General features: G+C 37.4%; 2 protein-coding genes across 13 annotated transcripts in view; one reads left to right on the top strand and one right to left on the bottom strand.

Annotated features, from left to right (window-relative positions):
- Positions 1–20473, bottom strand: part of KCNIP4 (potassium voltage-gated channel interacting protein 4) — a 502065-nt gene that overhangs the window by 44538 nt on the left and 437054 nt on the right. The gene's annotated exons all lie outside the window — the stretch shown is intronic.
- The window catches only part of PACRGL (parkin coregulated like), a 178702-nt gene that overhangs the window by 75415 nt on the left and 82814 nt on the right, over positions 1–20473 (top strand). For 6 of the 10 annotated variants that reach the window (XM_078148728.1, XM_078148722.1, XM_078148727.1 and 3 more), the window contains 3 exons: positions 1150–1217; positions 1919–1961; positions 8763–8872. The exons of 1 other annotated variant lie outside the window; for it this stretch is intronic. In XM_078148728.1, the coding sequence (XP_078004854.1) occupies positions 1150–1217; positions 1919–1961; positions 8763–8780 (129 nt within the window). In that variant the 3' untranslated portion in view covers positions 8781–8872. Of the gene's footprint in view, positions 1–1149; positions 1218–1918; positions 1962–8762; positions 8874–20473 lie in introns of those variants that run through there. 3 more of the 10 variants (XM_078148729.1, XM_078148726.1, XM_078148730.1) reach the window with 3 other exon arrangements.

Below are 20473 nucleotides of genomic sequence, written 5' to 3'. Positions count from 1 at the left end.
TGGCCTTATTGATAAAATAATTGAACTACCTAGAAACTATGTCTCTCAAACCTTTTTAAACAAAACAATGAAATTGAAGTAAATCATCTCTAAGGATTCTTCCAGCTATAAATTTCTCTGATTCTTAGTTTAGGTTTATGTGGGGTATGAAGACCCTTACCAATAAATCGGAGACTCAAGAGATATTAGCAAAAAGAATAGTTCGTTCATTGGCTTTCTCGAGAAAGGGCTCCCTCAGAGCACCCAAAAGGTGGTGCAGACTGAAGAGAGAAGTGTGTTCAGCTCAGCAGATTATATAGATCCTAATCGCAATCCCCCCACCCCCACTGGCTCTTCTTCCCATTGGCTGGGCTTCTGAGCTCACAGTCTAGGCACAAAAGAAGAATCTTCCTATCCCATTAGCTGGGAGGCCGGCTTACTTTCTAGGCTTGAAAATTCAAAGACAAAGAATAAGGAAACAGGGTATAGCCAATCCAAACATACATGTCCTTATTTAGTAAACCTAATGCTGATATAGCAGTGGGGTGGTGACCAGGAGGGGGTTTAGGGCCGAATTCCCATGAGTTAAGTAATTCCTAGGAAACTGAAATTTATTGTAATTTTCCCTCCTTAACCCTCTTCCTCCTTATCCCAGAGACAAGAGAAGGTGGGAAGCTAAAGGCAAGCAGTTCAGGTTGGGGGCAGGGCTTATTCTTTCTGTTATGCGCTCAAAACCAGGGAATGAGCGGGGGAGGGTTTTGAAAGCAACCATCAAGAAATGTTAACAAGAACTATTGATCCCCTGCAGAGGCTTCACTTTGGAGAGATCATCTCTCACAGGTTGAATTCGCAATCCATTTTAGGTTTGAAAAAAAAAAAGAAATTACCTCTATGTGACAAATAATTGTGCCATATTTAGGTTTAAAAAACTCATTCAGGCCAATTTAGTTAGCTGAAAGACTGGCAGGCTTAAAAGTTTTATCTCTTATTCTCCATATTTTCACACTAGAAATGAAAGGATGCTCTCCACCCTTCCTTTTTCCCTGTTTGAAAAAAATAATCTTAATTCCTTTTGGTGTTTTAGGTACTGTAGTTATATACTGGGGAAAATTATGCCACTTAATTTACATATTTCATTATCCTGTCTTTCTGCATTTACATATTTCATAGGTTTTAGGCAGGCAAATGTTCAAGCCGTTCGTTCAAGAATACACTGAAGATATTGCCTCAAACTGTAGGTAATAATTTGCTGAACTTTTTGTATTTTATTCTCATATTACTGTGCTTGTTACACTATCTTTTGCTTTCTCCCATGATGCGAATTGAACTGAAGTCTTTATGAATTTGTTAGCACAACGACTGGGAGGAAAACCCAAACTATTTTTTTTTCACCTCACTGCAAATTCCACTTATTTTTTTTTCCTTATTCAACCAATGGTCATGCTTCTACAATTGTTCTTGCCTAGACTCCCTCTGCAGGAAATGACCCTTGCTCCTCCTTCTCTAGTATCAATTTAAACTCCTTACAATCTGAAGAATTCCTTACATATGACTAATATGTCACAGAAGTTGTAAAATTAACCTGTTTTAAAAAGAGGAAAATTACACAATCGGATTTCAAGATTAACATGAGTCAACAGGGTGATTCAGCAACCCAAAAAAAAAAAAAGTTCAGCCTTAGGCTATGTTGAGAGAATGCCCAGAATGAAAGCAGTTTGTAGGATCCTAGGATCAGAGCTGGAAGGGACCTAAGAAAAGATCTAGTCCATCCAACCTCTCATCTTATGTATGAAGAACTGAATACCTAGAACAGCTGAGTAATAAATAATCATTATTATTAATAACAATAACTAGTGTTTATATAATACATTTAAAATATCTCATTTTATAAGGAAACTTAGGCAGACAGATGATTTGAACTTGGTCTTCCTTACTACAGGTCCAGCACTCTATCTACTATGTCACCCAAGGACACAAGGGTGGTAAGTATCAGAGAGGGGATTTGAACTCATGCCATAGAATCATAGACTCATAGTTCTAGAGCTGGAAGGGACCTCAGAGTCCATCTCGTCCAGACAGAGGTTCTTAGCTATTTTTTGGGGTCAAGAACACTTTTGGCAGTTTGGCAAAACCTAGAAACCTCTCCTCATAATAGTACTTTTATTTGCATAAAAATATCAACTGAAATATTGAAATTCAATTATATTGAAATAAGTACCAGAGGCAGGATTTGAACCCAAGTCTTTTGACTCCAAAGCTTGTGCTCTTTCCATTGTACCACACAGCATCCTGTTAATAGGCCCACAGCACTCTGCTGTGGTCAGCTCACAACTGGAGTCTTCTGTTTGGGTCAGGTAACCATGTTCTGAGAAGTGCACTGAGAAATTGGAACATGCTTAAAACAATAATAACCAGGGGAGGATTGGAAATCATGCAACGCAAAAATCAAATGAAGCTAGGAATGCTTAGCTTAGTGATGGAAGTGTCACTGGTCTATTGGGAGAGCCGACACTTGGAACACAGATAAGTCTCATTCAGCTTGGCCCCAGAAGCCACAACTAGGAGGAAAGGGAGTGAGTTCGATTCAGGTGAATTCACCTTAAGGTAAGGTATAACTTGCTAACAATTAGAGCTGTCTGAAAGTGAGATGGGATGCCTCAGGAAGCAGAAAGTTTCTCCTTACTGAAGTCTTTAAGTGGAGACAGAATGCTGAGGATGCTGAGAGACTAAGGGGTGGGGCAGGAAAAGTTCTTTTTCAGGTCTGGGTTGGATTAGAGGTTTCAGAAGTCTCTTTTCACTTTGGAGGCCCAGGGAGCCTCCTACCTATGTGACTTGCCCAAAGTCACACACATAGTCACATTAGGGAAAGAATTTGAACCCAAGCCTTCTCATTGCAAGGCAGCTAGGTGACATAGTGGATAGAGTACTGGCCCTGAAGTCAAGAAGACTTGATTTCAGATCCAGTCACAGACACTTACTAGTTGTGTGACCCTGGGAAAGTCACTTAAACTTTTCTCTTCCTCAGTTTCCTCAACTGCAAAATAGGGATAATAAATAATAGCACCTACCTTCCAGGGTTATGGTGAGAATCAAATGAGATATTTGTGAAGTTAGAATAGTGCTGGTGTACAGTAAGTGCTTAATAAATGCTTATTCCCTTCCCCTGAGGGAATGTCCTGAATCTGCATAAGTACTTTGAGAAATAGACATTGTTAAAATATTATCCAGACCCAGTGAACTAAAAGAGTAGAGTAGTTTTCATTTTTTTCCTTCTTTTGGAATCAGTAATAAAATAGTTAAAAATGTTAGCAATCCAACCGCCTCTATCCTCTCCTTTCCTACCTGCCTTTATTTTTAATTTTTTTTTTAATTTTTTGTGGCTTCAGGAGATAACAGCTAGCGATGAATGGAGAAGTTCCAATTTTTCTTAGTTATTGTCTCAATCTGTTTGACTCTAGGCACAAAAAAGCAATACATTAGTTGGCATTATGAAGGTTATCTTCCCAGCCAGAAGGGCTACACCATTCGTGTAAAAAACCCCAGAAAGCCCATGTGGTGTAAAAAGTAGATTAATCTTTAAAACATTTTAAATTCTCAGAAATTGTAGTGCCTTGTGGTCCTTCATTCTTTCTCATTATGTCATTATTCTTTGTCTAATGGAAAACTAAAGATGGAAGGGATACTAGAGGTCATCTAGTTCAACTGGTCATATTGTCAAATCATGTTTATGCTAGCAGCAAAGTTAGATGTCACCTGGTTATTTTATATATTGACTTTTACATATTTTACATCAAGCTGCAAGAGGGGAAGCAATATAAAGAGGTCACACAGCTTTTCTTGCAGAGCATGAAAGAAATCAGATTGCCTTAACCTTAGCCCAATGATCTTTCTGACATGTTTTATATTTATTTCCAAGAACACATTAGAAAAATATAATCAATGAAGTCCCTTCCTAGTACTGAAATGCTTGGGTATTTCTTAACTGCAAGAACATTGGAGAAAATGAAAAAGAGGCAGCTGAGAAATACTTCTTGAGTTGGCTTCACACAGCCTCCCACAAATGAAGCTCTGTCACTGCGTTCTTAAAACAGTCAGACCTTGGACAGTGGAAGTTCTGAGTATTCTAACACCAGCTCAGCAGGAAACTAACAGTCCAAATTGATGTCATTCTAAATTTGGTAGCATGGCTCATCAATTAATAAGGCAAGTAAGCAACAAACATTTATTAAGCCCTTACTGGGTACAGGTAGGTACTCTACAAGGCACTGATAACACAAATACAAAGAGCAAAATAATCCCCAGTCTCAATGACAGTCTTAAACTTGTGAGTCATGTTTTCATAGATTTAGAACCAGACAGGAATTTAGATATCATTTAACCTATCTTCCCAATTTCACAAGTGAAGAAACTGAGGCTCAGAGCAGGTGACTTGCTCAAAGTTTGAGAGTATAAAATCTGACCTTAGAACCCAGAATCCCTGGATTGCAAATGTAGTACCTTTCCCATAACATCACATGAGCAGGGACCAAGTGTTCAATTTTTGCCTCAGTTGTTGTGAGGACACAGTGCCTCTGGGACAAATTGCTCCCACCAAGCCTTTGTTTCTACTTCCTTAAAATGAAGATAATAAGATAGGGCTTATAGGAAAGTGCTTATCAGATGTTTCCTAAAGGTTCCTACCATCTCCAAAGTCTTATCTTCCTAAAAGTTGTCACAGATAAGCTATGGTAATTAATTAAATTAGACAAACACAACTTCACTTGATTTGAATAACAAAACAATTCTGAACCTACTCAGCCTCTAAGTAAAACAAGAAAATTCCAGTAAAGGATAAATGCAGCATATTTTACATTTATTTAATCTTAATTTTGAGTAAGATTAAATTGTGTAGAATGGAAATAAATCTTACAAATTTAGAATGGCTTCTCCTAGAGAGGATGGATATCACTGGCAAAGTTACTGAATTACCTTATCTATTTTCTTTATAGACTACAAAAATATATATTATTTGCTTTAACACATAATCATCAACATAATACACCAAAATTTTAGAAGCTGCACTAAGCAATAAAATATTATAATTAAAATAAAAGAGCATTTTACTAATACAAAGGTAGTGGAATTTTGGTTTTAGTGAGCTGGAAGGGACCTGTAAAATAATTTCTAGACCAGCAGTTCTCAAAGTGTAGTTCGGGGACCCCTGAGGTTCACCAAAACCCTTTCAGAAAGTTCATGAGATCAAAATTATTTTTATAATAATACTAAGACATTTTAATTTCAAACACACTGCATATCTAAATAATTATAGATATATAACCCACATAAATAATAGCTTTTAGGGGGGACTTCTCAATAATTTTTAAGAGTATAAAAGGATAATGAGAGCAAAACTTTGAGAAGTGCAGCTATACAATCTTAGGTGTCTTAGAGATGAAGTGACTAAAGCTCAGAGTGGTAAAAGACTTGTCTATCTTCTAAGCCTTAGTAATCTAAAGTTTAAGGTGTTACCCCGTTAAAGGTGCCCAAATGGCAGATGGTGATGTGGGACTGAAGCTCAGGAGAGAGTCTAAAGCTATACAGCTTTATGTATACACACACACACACACACACACACACACGTGTGTGTGTGTGTGTGTGTGTGTGTGTGTGTGTATGTGTATACATAAATCTGGTAATTATCTGCATGGATATTTTAATGGAATGCTGGGAGCTGATGAGATTACTGAGTGAGATAGTATAGAGCAGGTATTCTTTTTTGTGTGTGTCATGGATTCCTTTGGCACTCTGCTGAAGCCTATGGACTCCTCAGAATAATGCTTTCAAATACATAATATAGAGTCCACAGGATCATAAAAAAAAATCTCACAATTATTTTGTAACAAAGGTGTGTTTTTTCCTATTCAAGTTTATGGGCTCCTTGAAATTCTATCTATGAAGCACATAGGGGTATGTAGGCCCCAGGTAAATAACCCCTGGTATAGAGGAAAAAGAAAAGGGCCAAGGACAGAGCCTTGGGCCTGTCTTTATTTTTCTAGAGTGTTTTCTAGTTGTATTTATAAAGTGTCTATTTATATCTTGGTAGGAGAACTTACAAATTTTTATATGTTCTGTAGTTATTGTGAATAGAATTTCTTTTTCCATTTCTTGCTAAGTTTTGTTTGTAGTAGACAAGAGGGCTGATGATTGGTTTTACACACATACTTGAATGAAGTTATTAATTGATTCATTTGTAGATGAATATATAGGGTTCTCTAGGTAGACCATCATATTATCTGAAAAATAATAATCCATTTCCTCTTTGTCCATACTCATTCCCTCAATTTCTTTTTCTTGTCTTATCATAGTTAGCATTTCTAGAACAATGTGAAATAGTAGTGGTGATAATGGACCTCCTCCTTTTTACTTTTACTGGAAAGACTCCTGGTGTTTCTCTATTACATATGATGCTGGCTCTTAGTTTTAGAGATACTATTTGTAATAATAAAAAAGTCCATTTACTCTCATATTTTTGATAGAAATGAGTGCTGTATTTTGTCAAATGCATTTTCTGAATCTACTGATATAACCATGTGATTTTTGTTGCTTTCATTAGCAATATGGTCTATTGAGAGGCACAGAGTAGAGAATAATAAAAAGGCAAGCATAGTGTTAGGAAGATCTATATTTAGCACCCATTTTAGATCACTGCTGGAATAAAAGTGAGAGATCTGGGCTCTTCCGTGACTTTTCACATAGCCTTTTACCTTGAAAGTCTTAGAGTATCTCTTTTTAACATCAAAAGATATACCATAATTTCCCATGATAGTAGCTATATGGGTATCTCTTGGTTGTAACAGAATTCATTGAATTGAGTAAATATGAGAAGCTACTATTAATTCAGGAAAGCTTTTACGTAAATCCATGTTTTATTAATCACAAAAGCATTTTATACATTCATAGCAGCTAGCTAGATTGGGATGAAAGCCATAATATCTATTTCCTGTTTCTGCTAAAGGTACCACCATTCCTCCAGTCTCCTAGTTCAGTAACTTTGATATTAGCCTCATCTCCTCCCACTTCCTCACTCCAAATATTCAATCAGTTGCCAAATCCTTCCAATTCTAACCTCCACAACATCTCTGATATTTGATTTCTTCCTTCTACTCACAGACACCGCTTCAGTGCAGGCCCTTATGCCTCCTCCCCTAGACTATTGCAACAGATTCTATATTGGCTTCCCTGCCTTCAGTCTATCCCTACTCCAATTCACCATATAGCAACCAAAATGATTTTCATTAAGTGACCAATAAACTCCAGTGGACAAATATTGCCCCTAGAGTGAACTAGAAACTCTTCTACTTGTCATTTTTTTAAAAGCCCTTTACAACTGGGTCCCAACAAATCTTTTTTAATCTCTTTATATTTCATCTCCCTTTTCATACTGTGTTGTTCAGACAAACTGACCTTCTCTCTGTTTCTCATATATGGCACTTCACCTCTCCTTTCTGGATGCTGCTGCTGCTGCTGTAATGCTACCTTGTTCATCTTCTGTGACTGGAATGCATCCCTCCTCACCACTGAACCACAGAATCTCTCTTTTCCTTCAAGATGCAGCTGAAACGCCACTTTCTACATGAAGCCTTTCCTGATTTCCCCAATTGCTAATGCCTGCCATCTCAAAATTCCTTTAATTATCTTAATATTTATCCTCAAGGGCAATGTCAGCTACTGGTTAGAAGCCTGCTGTTGAAGCCAGTAAAGCCAGGGTTGAAGTTCTGATGTAGCCAGTGGCGCAGTGTATGGGGGCCTGGAGTTGGGAAGACCTGAGCTGAAATATGGCCTCAGATACTAGCTGTGTCAACCTGGACAAGTCACTTTCCTTGACTGTAAAATGAGGATGATAATAGCACCTACCTCACAGGCATGTTGCGAGAGTCAAATGAAATACTTATAAATAAACAAACAAGCAAACACTTAGCACAGGACCTGGCATGGTAGCACACTAGGTGCTATATAAATGCTTGTTCCCTTCTGCTTCGGAAACATACTGGCTTTGTGACCCTAGGCAAGTCATTTAACTTCCCAATGGTCTTTTTGCCCCTCGGTCTCTTCAGTCATGTCTGACTTTGTGAGCCCATTTGGAACTTTCTTGACAAAGGTACTGTAGTGGTTTGTCATTTCCTTCTCCAGCTCATTCTACAGATGAGGAAACTGAGTCAAACAGGATTAAGTGACTTGCCCAAGGTTTACACAGCTACTTAAGTGGCTGAGGCCAGATTTGAACTCAAGAAAAGTATTCCTGACTCCAGGACCCATACTCTATTTTTACTGTGACACCTAGCTGCCTCTCAGTCTTCTAAGCAATTCTGTAAGACTGTAAGTTGCTGACTTGAATTGGGAGAGGGAGTTTCCTCACCTAGGGATTCTTTATACCAATAGAATTACCAGTATAGACACTGTCCCCATTTATTTTGTTTTATATTATCTCCCCTAGGAGAATACAAGCTCCATGAGATTTGCAGTTGTTTCATATCCTATATTTCTATTCTCAGTTCTTACCTAGCACAGTGCTTGGGACATCATAGGTACTTAATAGATGATTATTAATTGATTGATCTATCAGTCTATAAAAGGCAGGGCAAGAATTACAGAAAAGAGTAGCCAGATGGCACAGTGGGCATAGCTCTGGCACTGGCATCAGGAAGACTCATCTTCCTGAGTTCAAATCTCATCTCAGACATTACTAGCTATGTGACACCGGGCAAGTCACTTAACCTTGTTTGTCTCAATTTCCTCATCTGTAGAATGAGCTGAAAAAGTAATGGCAAACCACTCCAGTATCTTTATCAAGAAAACCCCACATGAAGAGTTGAACAGGACAGAAAAATAATGAAACAACACAGAAGGTATGTTTGCTCATTTTAGGATTATGGGCAGTCACCATCCCACCTCTAGGTCCTTGTGTCTCCACCTGTGGGGAACCCCTGGTAGAATAGAAATAGGTTAAAATCCCATTTACATATCAACTGTGTGAACTGGGAAAGTCATGACTCTTCTGAGATGTAGTTTACTCATCTGCAAAGTAGGACCAATAACACCAACCTAATCTATCTGTTAGGGCTGTTTGTGAGGATTAAATGGGATAATTAATTTGAAAGCACTTAGTAAGTTTATGCAGATGAAGATAATAATAATAATAGAAGAGAATACTGATAATAGCTAATAATTATGCCCTTTTCCAAATCTCCCTTTCCTTTTGGATTTTTTTTTTTTGCCAAAGGGCAGTTTTGCTCCTGGCAACATATTTATTTAAGTGATTTTATTGGGCTGAAACTTTGAGTACCTTGGAGCTGATGTCTGAAGGAAGCTATAGTTGTATTAAATTCTTTATTACATCTCTGATAGCTTTTTAAGATTTCATCTTCTGCCTGCTGTTTGATTTTCTTTCTAGAAGTCTTTGTTTAGTGTTTCTGTATTGATTTTGCTCTGCAGCACAAGCCAAAAAGGCGGTCAGTGGAATGGGCTTCTGGAATGAAGTTAGGGATAAAAGCTTCAGCCTGCTGGATTTTTTTGTCATATTTAATTGACCATTCCAATACTAATTCCAGCCCAGTTCAATAGGCAGATCTCATCATATTTAACATGCCTTTGATCAGTGTTTTTATTGGCATTTGAGCATTTGGTTCATTATTATTCTGATGCTTGCTATCAACCATTTACCTTTCAGGGTAACTGTGCCAAAGCTGTTAAAATGTCTTTTCCTGCTTGTTGGCACTATAATTTTTTTTTATTTTGGAAAAAAAAAGTTCTCAGGGCATCTTCTTTGTGATTCTTTTACTATATTAGGTTTTGATTCTTTCAACTCTTTGGGCACCTTGGGGGAGTAGAATGAGAATGGAATTTGGAATCCAAAGACCTGGGTTTAAGTCTGGCTCTGCCACTTAACTTTGGAGCTTCCCTTAAGCAAGTCACTCAACTCTTTTTGGTCTGTTTCCTTCTTTCTATGCTGTCCTTGATAACATCAGCACTACCTACCCCAGAGGATTGGAAGAATCAAAGGAGATATGTGGATGTGAAAACATTATCTCAACATATAGTAGCATACAGATAGTGTTGGTCTTGGTGTTTTTTGGAGGTTGAAGGAAGGAACTACAGCTGTGGTTTTATTAGCACCCAAGGAACTCTAAGCATAGAAATTCCTTTCATAAATGTAGATTGGCAGCTCCTTTGTACCTGAGTGGTAGAGAGTTGCCTGGGGGCATTTTGAGCTCCTTTCTAGGTCTGTGATTCTGTGATTTGTGAAAGAACATTATCAAATGAAGAGTAGAGAAGAAGCACTTTGTGACCACATTGATTACAGCACCATGGGATCTGAGCAATGAAGAGAGTAGAGATTTGGTCTGATCTCATATGAAATATGAAGAAATTGTGTCAGAGGGAATTTGAGGGACTTGCTCATGGTCACAAAGCTAATTTGGGAAAATCAGAATCAGAAGAACCTGGGTCTCTTGGCTCCTTGTGGCAGTGGTAATAATTATTATCATAGCTGACATTGTTAAAGTGCTGTAAGTTTTGCAAATTGCTTTACATAGTTACCTTATTGGATCCTCACCTCAAAACAAGCACTTAATGAAAGTACTCATTGTGTGTGTGTGTGGGGGGGGTAATTGGTGATTTTTTTCCTTCTTTTTTCTTAATGGAATAAAATAAGCATTTCCAAAACAGTATAATTTTAAAAAGATGATTGCACATGAAACTACAATCTGTTCTGTACAACTTGCTATTCCTTTAAAATATACAATAAAGTTATCATATAATTTCCTTTTTTCCTTTTTTCTTCTGTCTCACCATCCTAGAGACGGTTACCATTAGACACAAATGTGTATATACATATGTATGTATGTATATATACATAAAATCATTCCATACATATTTCCATTTATCAGTTCTTTCTCTGGATAGAGAGATAGCATCTTCCTTCATATGTTAATTTGGGCTTTTATAATAGTCAAAATGACTTATTCACTCAAAGTGTCCTTAAAACAATGTTGCTGTTGCTATAATACAATGTTTTCTTGGTTCTGCTCATCTTGATCTTCACTATTTCGAGCAAATTCATCCGTGTTTTTCTATGATTGTCAAGTTCACCATTCCTTATAGCACAGTAGTAGTCTAGCACAAGTATATAGCACAACTTATTCAGCCATTCCAGTGGGAGGAAAATCCCTCTAGGAAGGCAGATTGGAACCTGCCTTACAATTTAAAGATCTTAGAGCGCTGCCTGGAGCAGAAGACTTTAAGTGATTTGCCCAGGGTCAGACGGTCAGTACCTATCAGAGATGGGACTTGAACTGTCTTTCTGACTTTGAGGATGGCTGTGCACCCATCTTATTACCCCAAACAGATGAAGAGACTGAGAGAAGTTGAGTGATATATCCATGGTCACATACACAGTACATATAAGAGTAAAGACTTGAATCTAGAATTCATGACTAATCAACAGATTGAATCAATTGTTCACTATACTATGAATCCTCTTTAAAGAGTGAGCAGAAGAAAGTCCAGAGAGAAAAAAAGATAGTCATAGACCAACCACTCCCACCATCTTATTTTAGTAGATTGATTCTGATAGATAAGAGGTGTCAAACATATGGTGTGTGGCTGTCAAAGAATAGCCTGAACCAGATTAAAATATCAGTGAAAAATATTTATAACAATGACAACAGAAAGATACAATAAAACATAGATAATATTACATTTTAAAACTAAGTCAATATGTGACCTGCAGGGACCCTTGTGTACACTTAAATGGCCCCCGTATCTATTTGAGTTTGACACTATTGATCTAGATATAGCAAAGGTCTTATGCTCAAAATCTATGATTATATGATCTAAGATGGTTACTATTAGACACAATGTCTACCATGACCCTGGTATCTTTTCCTGACCAGCTGGGCATGAAGCTCATTAATCTTTCATGACCTATTTTTAAAGCAACAGAAACTGGTAATGACAAGCTTTTTTCTTTCAATCAAACAATTCTGGATGCTAAAGGAATGAATTCTTTCATTCCTTTAATAATAACATAATAACAATAATAACAACAGCAACAATGATAACAACAACAACAACAATAAGAATAACTATAACAATGACAGTAATAGCTCACATTCATCTCAGCCAAGGAGAAGGGATAAGTCCCTTTTAATTTTTTTTTGAGGGGGCTAGACAATGGGGTTAAGTGACTTGCCCAGGGTCACACAGCTAGTGAGTGTTATGTATCTGAAGTTATATTTGAACTCAGGTCCTCTTGACTCCAGGGCAAGTTACCCACTGCACCACCTAGCTGCCCCCACTTTTGATTTGTTAAGACAGCCTTGCTTATCAAAAAACAAAGTCTTAAAACTAGGATGATCTCCAGTATTTTAGTGAGTAAAATTGAGAGATACCCTCTTTGTATATCATGGTAGTTCTCTTGTTGTCTTGTATAAGTAAGGTGAATTTTAGTGTGTGTAAGGTGGATTTTCTGTTATTCTTTCTTCGAATTTTCTTCCCAGGATCCATAACCATAACAAACACTACTTCCCGTGTGTTAGATATGAGTTCTCAAGATCATGGTTCAAAACAATTTCTACTGTGCAGTGATATAGGGATGAAGTAAAGGAAAGTAAAGTAAAGTAAAGGCATATTGCTGGCAATACACCTTCTTTGTTGCCCCATAAAGCAACCAGGCAGTAGTCAGTAAGTGGGGACCCCCTCAGGGGTAAAATGTGCAGGCTGGAATGCTGTGGGTACCTTGATTGGCCCCATCAAGGCTTGGGAGGGGGGATCTGTGTGTTTGCCTCAACTGGCCCCCATTGAGGCTTGAGGGGATTTAGGAGAGTGCCCAAGCTGTGGTGGTCTCGACTGACCCCATCAAGACGAGGCGTAGTTGCCCTCCCTTCATGCCAGCCCCTGCAAGAAGGGTTGTTAGGGAATGCTGTAGGAGTTGGTACTCTCATTATCAGCAAAATCACTTTCAGAAGACTAGACTAGAATAAAGTAAGCTTATTTAACCCTTTATTATAATTCCATTCCTATCTTCTTGTCTGACCTGATCAAAAGCAAACCTGCTAGTGAGAGAGGCAGTAGAAGCCCTCCTGTGTCTTTTACCTAAGAAATGATGTAGTTGGTGTGTCTACCTGTCTAACACCTTAGTACACGTAAGCACTCAGGTTGATGGTGAGAAAGATACTGTGAATGATCTGGAATTCCTTCAGAACCCATCTGTCTGGAATGGTTTGGGCAAGCAAGGATTGAGATGAATCTAGGAGAGGGGCTACATTCTTGGAATCCTAGTTCTAGAATTCTAAGAATAGGGGCCTGATTCCCCTCCCTACCTCACCCACCCCCCAAACATTAAAGTGGCTGAGATGGGGTTGAAATCACAGTGTAGTGGAAAGAATAGGGTGCTTGGCATTGGAAGACTCAAGTTTAAATCCTGGCTTCAACACTTATAAACTGTGTGACCACAGGAAAATCTCATAATGCCTCAAGCTCCTCTATTTTCCTCCTTACCTCAAAAATAGTCATTATGAGGAAAGTGGTTTGTAAATCTTAAAAGCATTTCATAAACATTATGGTGACCATTATCAGCTGTGTTACTAGTGAGTGAATTAACCTGCCTTTCCTGTAAAATGGGGAAAAAAAATACTTGCTTGTAAACCATAAAGTACTGTAGAAATTGTTCTTACTGTACTTTGAATCCTTGGAGAAGAGGTTAGGCTCACAACTTCAATTTACTTAATTAAAATACTTACAGACATGGTGGCTCCTCCTCACTGGGAATATGGTTTAGATGGGAGAATATCACACAATTTATGATCATTGAATAACAAGGTTGGGGTCAAAATCAACCAACAGATCAAATTCAATTACTCAGTTCTAGCATGGAGCGTGAGAATAAAGATTTTAAAATTTTGTCTCTACATATTAGTGTCTATATCCTGGGTTCAGGGTAATTCTGGCAATATATTCTTGATCAACATCTATTGAATCGCTAAGAAGAAATTTTTACATTCAGATACATTTAACTAACTTATTCAATCAGTTTTCAAGTACATAGAAATTAATTCCATCCACCTCAGAGAAGGTGTCATATTTCAAATGCACGCAGTGCAGGTGTCTGTTCTTGGCATCCTTCTTACATTTTCTTTTGCAAGTTTCATATCATTAATTGCAGAAATATTATATTCCTTTAGGCCAGTGTTTAATGTTTCTTGGCTAATGATTATAAATACAGAGGTTCTAACAGCTCAACATTTTAGTCCCTGGGATGCTTCATCATAATTTTTAATGGTGTTTTTTTTCCTTCCAATTGGACATCTGTTACTCAAACTCTACTTCATTCCCCACTGTCATTACAACAGACTGTTATTTAATACTTCATCAGCTTGGAGCAAGGTGGAGGAACCATTCATTACAACACTCCTAGACAGCTCACATACCCAGATTTTGAGTGTGAATACAAGAGCTCTTATTATGTATGTGTATAGATGTATATAATATAAACATTATATACACATCTGGTATATATGTATATAATGTATGTGTGTGCAACATATATTATATGTATATAAGACAGCATATATGGTTGTGTATACATACACACATATAATGTTTATGAGACAAATTGGTATAGTATGAATGGTGACAATCCCTGTGAGCCGTGACAGATGTTCAATTCAATAAACATTTATAAAAGGGGCCACTAGGTGGCGCAGTGGATAGAGCACTGGCCCTGAAGTCAGGAGGACCTGATTTCAAATATGGCCTCAGGCGCTTGACACTTACTAGCTGTGTGACCCTGGGCAAGTCACTTAACCCCAATTGCCTAAAAAGAAAAAAAATACATAAAATCAAAATAAACAATTATTACGCATCTGCTATATGCCAGGGCCTGTGCTAAACTCTGGGGGATGCAAAAAGAGGCAAAAGACAGTCCCCTGCCCTCAGAGCTTACAATCTAATGCTAACAATGGTAAAACTATCTCTTTCTTGTGGAATGAAAATTCTAGAGAGTTGATACTAAGCCTTTTTAAAAATTATTAATCTCAGGAAAGCAGAAACAAATAGATTTTTAAAAAACTAATTTGGGAGAAGAGGTGGAAATCTATTGATTTGGGACTATGTAGACTCACATTCTTAATACTGGTACTTTTTATTATCATTATTATTTTTTATCTCAGAATATCAACAACAACAAACATAAAATGAAATTACCTGGTAGATTTGATTAGAGATAGCTGGCATCAAAGTCAGAAAGGCATGGGTTCAAGATCTGCCTCAGACATACTATGACTCTTGGAAAGCCACTTAATCCTTCAGTGCCCTAGGCAACTCTATCTAATTATGTATCTGTTGCAGGACAGTTGTAGAGCTACATTGGTAGAAGGAATTTCCTCCTTGGGAGTTCCTACATCATTGAAATCATAGGCCTCTATAGCAGAAAAGCAAAATATGCAAATGCATATGGAAAGAAGATAGGTCAGATAATCAGAAGACATGAGTATAAATACAAGTTTGGTGCTTCTCTAGCCTAGGCAAGTTATTTCATCTCTCAGGGATTAAAGCAGTTACTTCAAGCATCCATTTATAGGTAACAAAGTAAAGTTTAAACTACCAACATTGCACCAATAAGAAAGACACTATTAGAAATAATGAAGTTTCTCAGGGACTATAACTTTGACATAATGGAAACTTTGTATTTATACTCACTAGAATATGAGTATTTTCTTTAGAAAACTGAGGGAGTTTGAGTAGATAATATCTAAGGTGATTTCTACACCCCCCACCCTCGTGTTCATTGATCTATGCCAATTTGTAGAGTAGAAAGGTGAATAAGTAATATAAGCTGTAAGGTAACAGGCTATGTTAATCACATACGTATCTCTGTGTTGCTCAGCTCAAAAGGAAATATATCCTTAAACAAACAGGATCTCATATTTTGGTATTTCTTCTTCTTGTTGTCATCCTGCGTTTCCTATCAAGAATTTTTGTTTACACAGCCTCACTCCATCAGAACTTTGCCAAGCTTTAGATTTACTCATCTAAATTGATATAAACTACACTTTTTTATTTTTGAATTACCTGACTAAAGTATATACACTACCAGTGCTGCATTTTACTTGAAATGAGTGACTTATTGAAAAAAAAAAGACTAGTAGGTAGGATAATTGATAGGAACTTACAGAGGGATAAAGGATAGACATAGCTCCAGCCCAAGTGATTATTTCTCTTTTGTGAACTACTTATTAGTATTGCTAATTGTTTTAGTCCAGGCCTGTGATTTTAGCAGTGTAGGGAACTCCTAGGGTGAAGACTCCATTTACTAGAGAGTTCAGCAGTTTATTTCTAAAGAGACTTAGAGTGTTGGCTGAAGGCACTGAGAAGTGACTTGCTCCTGGTCACATAGCTAGCATGTGTCATAGGTGGGATTTGAACTCTGATCTTTCTAAACACAAGGCTGACCTATCTGCTATGCCACATTGCCTCTCTATAAATATATAGACTTAAAAAAAAAGCTGAGGAACAAATGTAGCTAGTAATATTAGCCTAATCTTTGACTTTTTTTTTTTACAATTAACTTTCTACCCTTTGTGATAATAGTGCCTAGTGAGACACATAAAACTTCATTTTATATAAGTAACCAAAGCATTTTTATAGCTTGGATTCAACACTGCCATGAAATAAAAAGTTTCAGCATTGGAATACAGGCTATGGTTTGAACAAGAAAAATGCAGGTGAATTAGTAATAAAATATATTATTAAAGCCCCAAATGAATACCACTTAAAAGGAAATATAAAAAAAGAACATTAGCATAAACACAAAGAACAGCCAAGTCCTAACATATCACATCTATTCTCATTTCATCACAGCTAGGTTTATGGAATACTGGATTTCCCCAATAAATCACAATTATAATAACATCTGTGCTAGAAGAACTTGGTATTTCCATGTCCTATACAAATTAACGTGAGCTGTGGTATTTTTTCATAGCTGCTCTTAGGATGTCCTGGAAAGGTTAACCTGCACATAATGTGGACAGAGAAAGGGTCAGAAGTTCACTTCTGACTTCTCCATACCTGGTGTCATAGTTTTTAACCTTGCCTATGCCAAGAATAAAAAGCAAAAACAACAAAATTCAGTTCCAGGGCTAGAAGCTGAAAAAAGTCTTTTATTTTTAATAGTGTTTCTATGGGAAGTTTTATTTATTCCTGCATTTGTATTCAGAACATTTAAGTGATGAAGGGAATAGATTTTTCTCCCTCATCTGCTGAAACCACTACAGAAACATATAGGTGTAAGGTCAGAAAATATAAAAAGCAATGGAGGGAAAACAGAATGAAATATTAGTTTCAAGCCCAAAGGCCTTCTGGTGTTAAACTAGACCGTGCTAAGAAGAAATCAAATGATGATTTCATAGAAATGAAGAGTTTGAAGGGACCTCTGAGGTGACCTAGGCCAATCTGTAATTGAACAGAAATTCTCTCTGTAAAATCCATGAGAAGTGGTGATCTAGCCTCCGAAGCATTTCGGTGATAGGAAAAAGTTTTGACTTTTACTGGGCAGCCCATTTTACTTTTGGACAGGTCAAATCACAAGGAAGATTTTCCTTATGTTGATATGAAATGTATCTCTCTTCCACTTCTACCCACTGGGCTTAGTGGTGCCTTCTGAGGTCATGCAGAACAAGTTTAATAGTCCTTCAAAAACTTGAAGACAATTATTACATCCACCTCAGCCCTCCCTTTCAATATCCATCTTCTCTAAGCTAAATATTTCCAGTTCCTTTAGCCCATTCTTGCATCTTAGTCACTTGTTATGATTGCTGACTGTGTATATTTTAAAGAAAATATTCTTGAATTTTCCTCCTCTCATAACATCAATAACATTAAACTATTTTAGTTTTTATCTCATCTAACTATTCCTTTACTTTTTTTTATGACAAAAATATACCTTCCTTTTATTGGAAGGAAATTTATATCTTACTTAGGTGTCCAATTTGAGGGTTCCAGAAGCACCCAGCCCTGTTCAATAAATACAAGGAAATAGGAAATTATTTTACATAAAAATGACAAACACATCCTTTATGTTGACCGGCTTCTCAATACACCCATTTATTCAGTATTTAGCTCTATTGTCTTTCCACTACCATGCACATTTTGAATAAAGATCCCGACCAGAACAAGACATGCAAACCATCTGCCTTCACTCTTCATGGAGCTGTGGTACCATGGCATCCATAGTATTTTGATACAAACCATGATATAAGTACCAACATCTGGCAGAGTTTGCAGGCTCCCTTGGCTTATTTGCCAGTAGTTTGCTGGATCTTCCTAGGGCTCTCCTACATCCATTGTTACACATGTCTTTGGGAGAATATCTGCTAGTGAGCTTGCTCAAATGAACTGACAATGTGAGAAAGCAGAAAGGGCTGTTGGCATGGCAGGTAGGGCAAAGCAGTTGCCCAGTGGCTGACATGCAGACCAGCAATCCTGGTTGGTTGTTTTGGGGAGGGGAAAAACAAGACCTGTCTAATTCATTCTGTAATTGAAAGTGGAGGATAGAACTCTCGATGACTGTTTCTAAGTGTAGGAACACATTAATCATCAGTTCTGAGGTCCCCACTGTAGATAACGTTCCCAATCTGACTTCTCTAGGCTAGGCTCATCCTGCTCAGCTGCGGTTTATCGATTTTTCACTCTAAATAATCCAAATGAAAGAACAACCACTGATCCAACCCAAATGGAAGAATATGTACAGAAGGCATCCCTTTTGGGGGAGTGTAAATGACCAATATTATATGCAGGTATTTCGCTTTAACTACTTTCAAGTGTTCGGGATTTTCTTTCTTCCTTAAAAGATCTGAGAAACATCTGTTTAAAGTTAACCGAATAACAAAGCTGTCAACTTGTTGCTCCTTAGGCAGGTTGTTCAGAAGTAAGGGCAATGCTACTGGAGCTACTGTTCTGGGCTTGAACATCAAGAGTCTAGTCAGTGTGGAAAAAGTCAGGCTTGAGGCATGGTCCGTAACATCAACATCAACTATACTTTTAAGCAGTGAGCAATCAGCACATAATATTTTTGCGATATCTGAACTACTTTTGATATACAATAAATATATTTTGGTTAAAGAGTCTGTAAGAAGTCTGTTTAAAGAAATCTTTCCATACCATCACAACACAAAGCCCGTCTGTAGTGTTCAGCCCTGGGGAGTGCAGCACTTCATCTGAGATCTACCACTCTTGTTGGCCCCTTCAGAGAGGAGATGCTGGAGACCCAAGGCATGGAGGTGTAAATGCATCTCAGCAGATCATCCCAGAAACTCCTTTACTTTCCTTATTGGATCCTCTTTCTTCCCCAATTACTTAAGCACAGAGGCTCTATCATTGTTCTTGTGCTGGTCTCCATGTAAACTCTTTCTTTCGAAATCCATTCATTCTCATGTTTTCTGACATTAATTTCATTTTATTAACACCAAAATCTATATCTTCTCCTCCCAATTCCAGTCCTATATCTCTAATTGCTGATTATATACTTCTAATTTGTACATCCTGACATCGCTTCAAACTTCATATATTCAAAAGCAAACTTATCATCTCCTTTCCCACACTTTTGTCAACCATCTCTCTGTCCCACTTTCCCTATTTTTTACAAATGTTAGCACCATGTGCCCAAGTTATGCTAACTCTAAAACTTGAAGCATCTTTGATTCATTCTTCCATCAAGCTCTTTCATCTCCTCTATCCAATTCAATTTAATTCAACATATATTTATTAAGTATGTATCGTTTGCTAGGGGTAGTGGTGGGGGGAAAGAAAACAAAAACAGGCCTTGCTCATTCTTGGAGTGTGTGTCTGAGATGGGATGGAATGTAACATTTAAACAAAATAAAATCAGTGTAATTTCATACAGTGGATTACTGAGCTAGTCATCAATTATTGCTGATTCTTTGTTTGACCTATCTCTTCCTACTTCTTTATTTCCTTTCCTACCACCATCATTCAAGCATCCATCCTGTCAAAGATGAATCACTGGAAAAAAAAAACACCTGGCTTCACTGTGTAGCAAATTTTCTGCTTTTAGAGATATAAGTTTTCATCATGGCATTTTCCTGTTCAAAAACCATCAATAGCTCCCTATTATCTGTCATTTCTACCTAGTTTTCACAACTTTCTGTAATCTCTTCCTACTCTATCACAAGCAAATGAAGGCATTAGGACAAGCTTGCTGTAGGGGTTGGCACTTCAGCTGAGCTTTGAAGAAAGTTATTCTCTTAGAATTAAAGAGAGTATATATTCCAGGCATGGGGGATAGTCTGTGTAAAGGTACGGATATAGGATATGAAATTGGGTGTATAAAGGACAGCAAGAAGGCCAGTTTGCCTAAATGTGGTATGTATGGAAAGCATAAAACAGTAGGCTGCTGTGTGGAGAATTGACTGGGGAGGAAAAAGGCTTGAAGCAGGAGAAC

This window comes from Phascolarctos cinereus, unplaced genomic scaffold (assembly GCF_003287225.1).
Source record: "Phascolarctos cinereus isolate Bilbo 61053 unplaced genomic scaffold, phaCin_HiC Scaffold_9;HRSCAF=440, whole genome shotgun sequence".
In the NCBI taxonomy this organism is placed as follows: Eukaryota; Metazoa; Chordata; class Mammalia; order Diprotodontia; family Phascolarctidae; genus Phascolarctos; species Phascolarctos cinereus.
The sequence above is the reverse complement of the archived record's forward strand: the minus strand, read 5'-3'. Positions and strand labels throughout refer to the sequence as shown.